Raw genomic sequence first — 559 nt, 5'->3', positions numbered from 1 at the left:
ATGTAGGGAGTGGCCGATCGCGGCGAGAACGCGAGGTCGTTGCGGAAAAACGGAGATCGATGGCGGGTCGCAGGCGGGAAAACAACGACACGCGAGAGAAGGTAAACGGAATCGGGCGGGTAAACAGAGAAGAACAGCGGGGCGGACAGCAATTTCGTTAAATGCGTTGCCGTCTCGTGGCTGGGCCGCGTACTCGGCGGCACACGAGCACGAGCACGAGCACGAGGAAGAGGGAGAGAAGAGGAAGTTAGCATAGGTAACGGAGGAAGCGGAGTGGGAACGATAACGATGGAATCTCCAATTATTCAATCGTGTCTCCGAGTTGGTCCGTTTAAGCGACGCGCTCCTCGTCCGTTTCCCGACTTAGAAGCGAAGCAGCGACCGTTCTCTTCAGCCACGTGCTTCTCGCTCGATTCTCTTCTCGTTCCGTTCTCTTCTTCGCTTCGCAAGTCGCCGTGAAGTCGCGGTGAAATCGCCGCGGAAACGCCGAGATCCGCGCGAAAGAAAAGGAAAGGAGAGGAAAGGAAAGAGCCGGCAGCCATGGACGGTAGCGGCGGTT

General features: G+C 57.4%; 2 protein-coding genes across 2 annotated transcripts in view; one reads left to right on the top strand and one right to left on the bottom strand.

The window, feature by feature from the left end:
- Positions 1–559, bottom strand: part of LOC100745827 (metabotropic glutamate receptor 6-like) — an 18731-nt gene that overhangs the window by 4322 nt on the left and 13850 nt on the right.
- Positions 54–559, top strand: part of LOC100745704 (sodium-coupled monocarboxylate transporter 2) — a 3615-nt gene continuing 3109 nt past the window's right edge. The window contains exon 1 of the mRNA XM_012389302.3: positions 54–552. Within this exon, the coding sequence (XP_012244725.1) occupies positions 541–552 (12 nt within the window). The 5' untranslated portion in view covers positions 54–540. The remainder of the gene's footprint in view (positions 553–559) is intronic.

This window comes from Bombus impatiens, unplaced genomic scaffold, assembly GCF_000188095.3.
Source record: "Bombus impatiens unplaced genomic scaffold, BIMP_2.2 scf_0640, whole genome shotgun sequence".
NCBI classification, from domain to species: Eukaryota; Metazoa; Arthropoda; class Insecta; order Hymenoptera; family Apidae; genus Bombus; species Bombus impatiens.
This window is presented reverse-complemented; position numbering and strand designations above follow the sequence as displayed.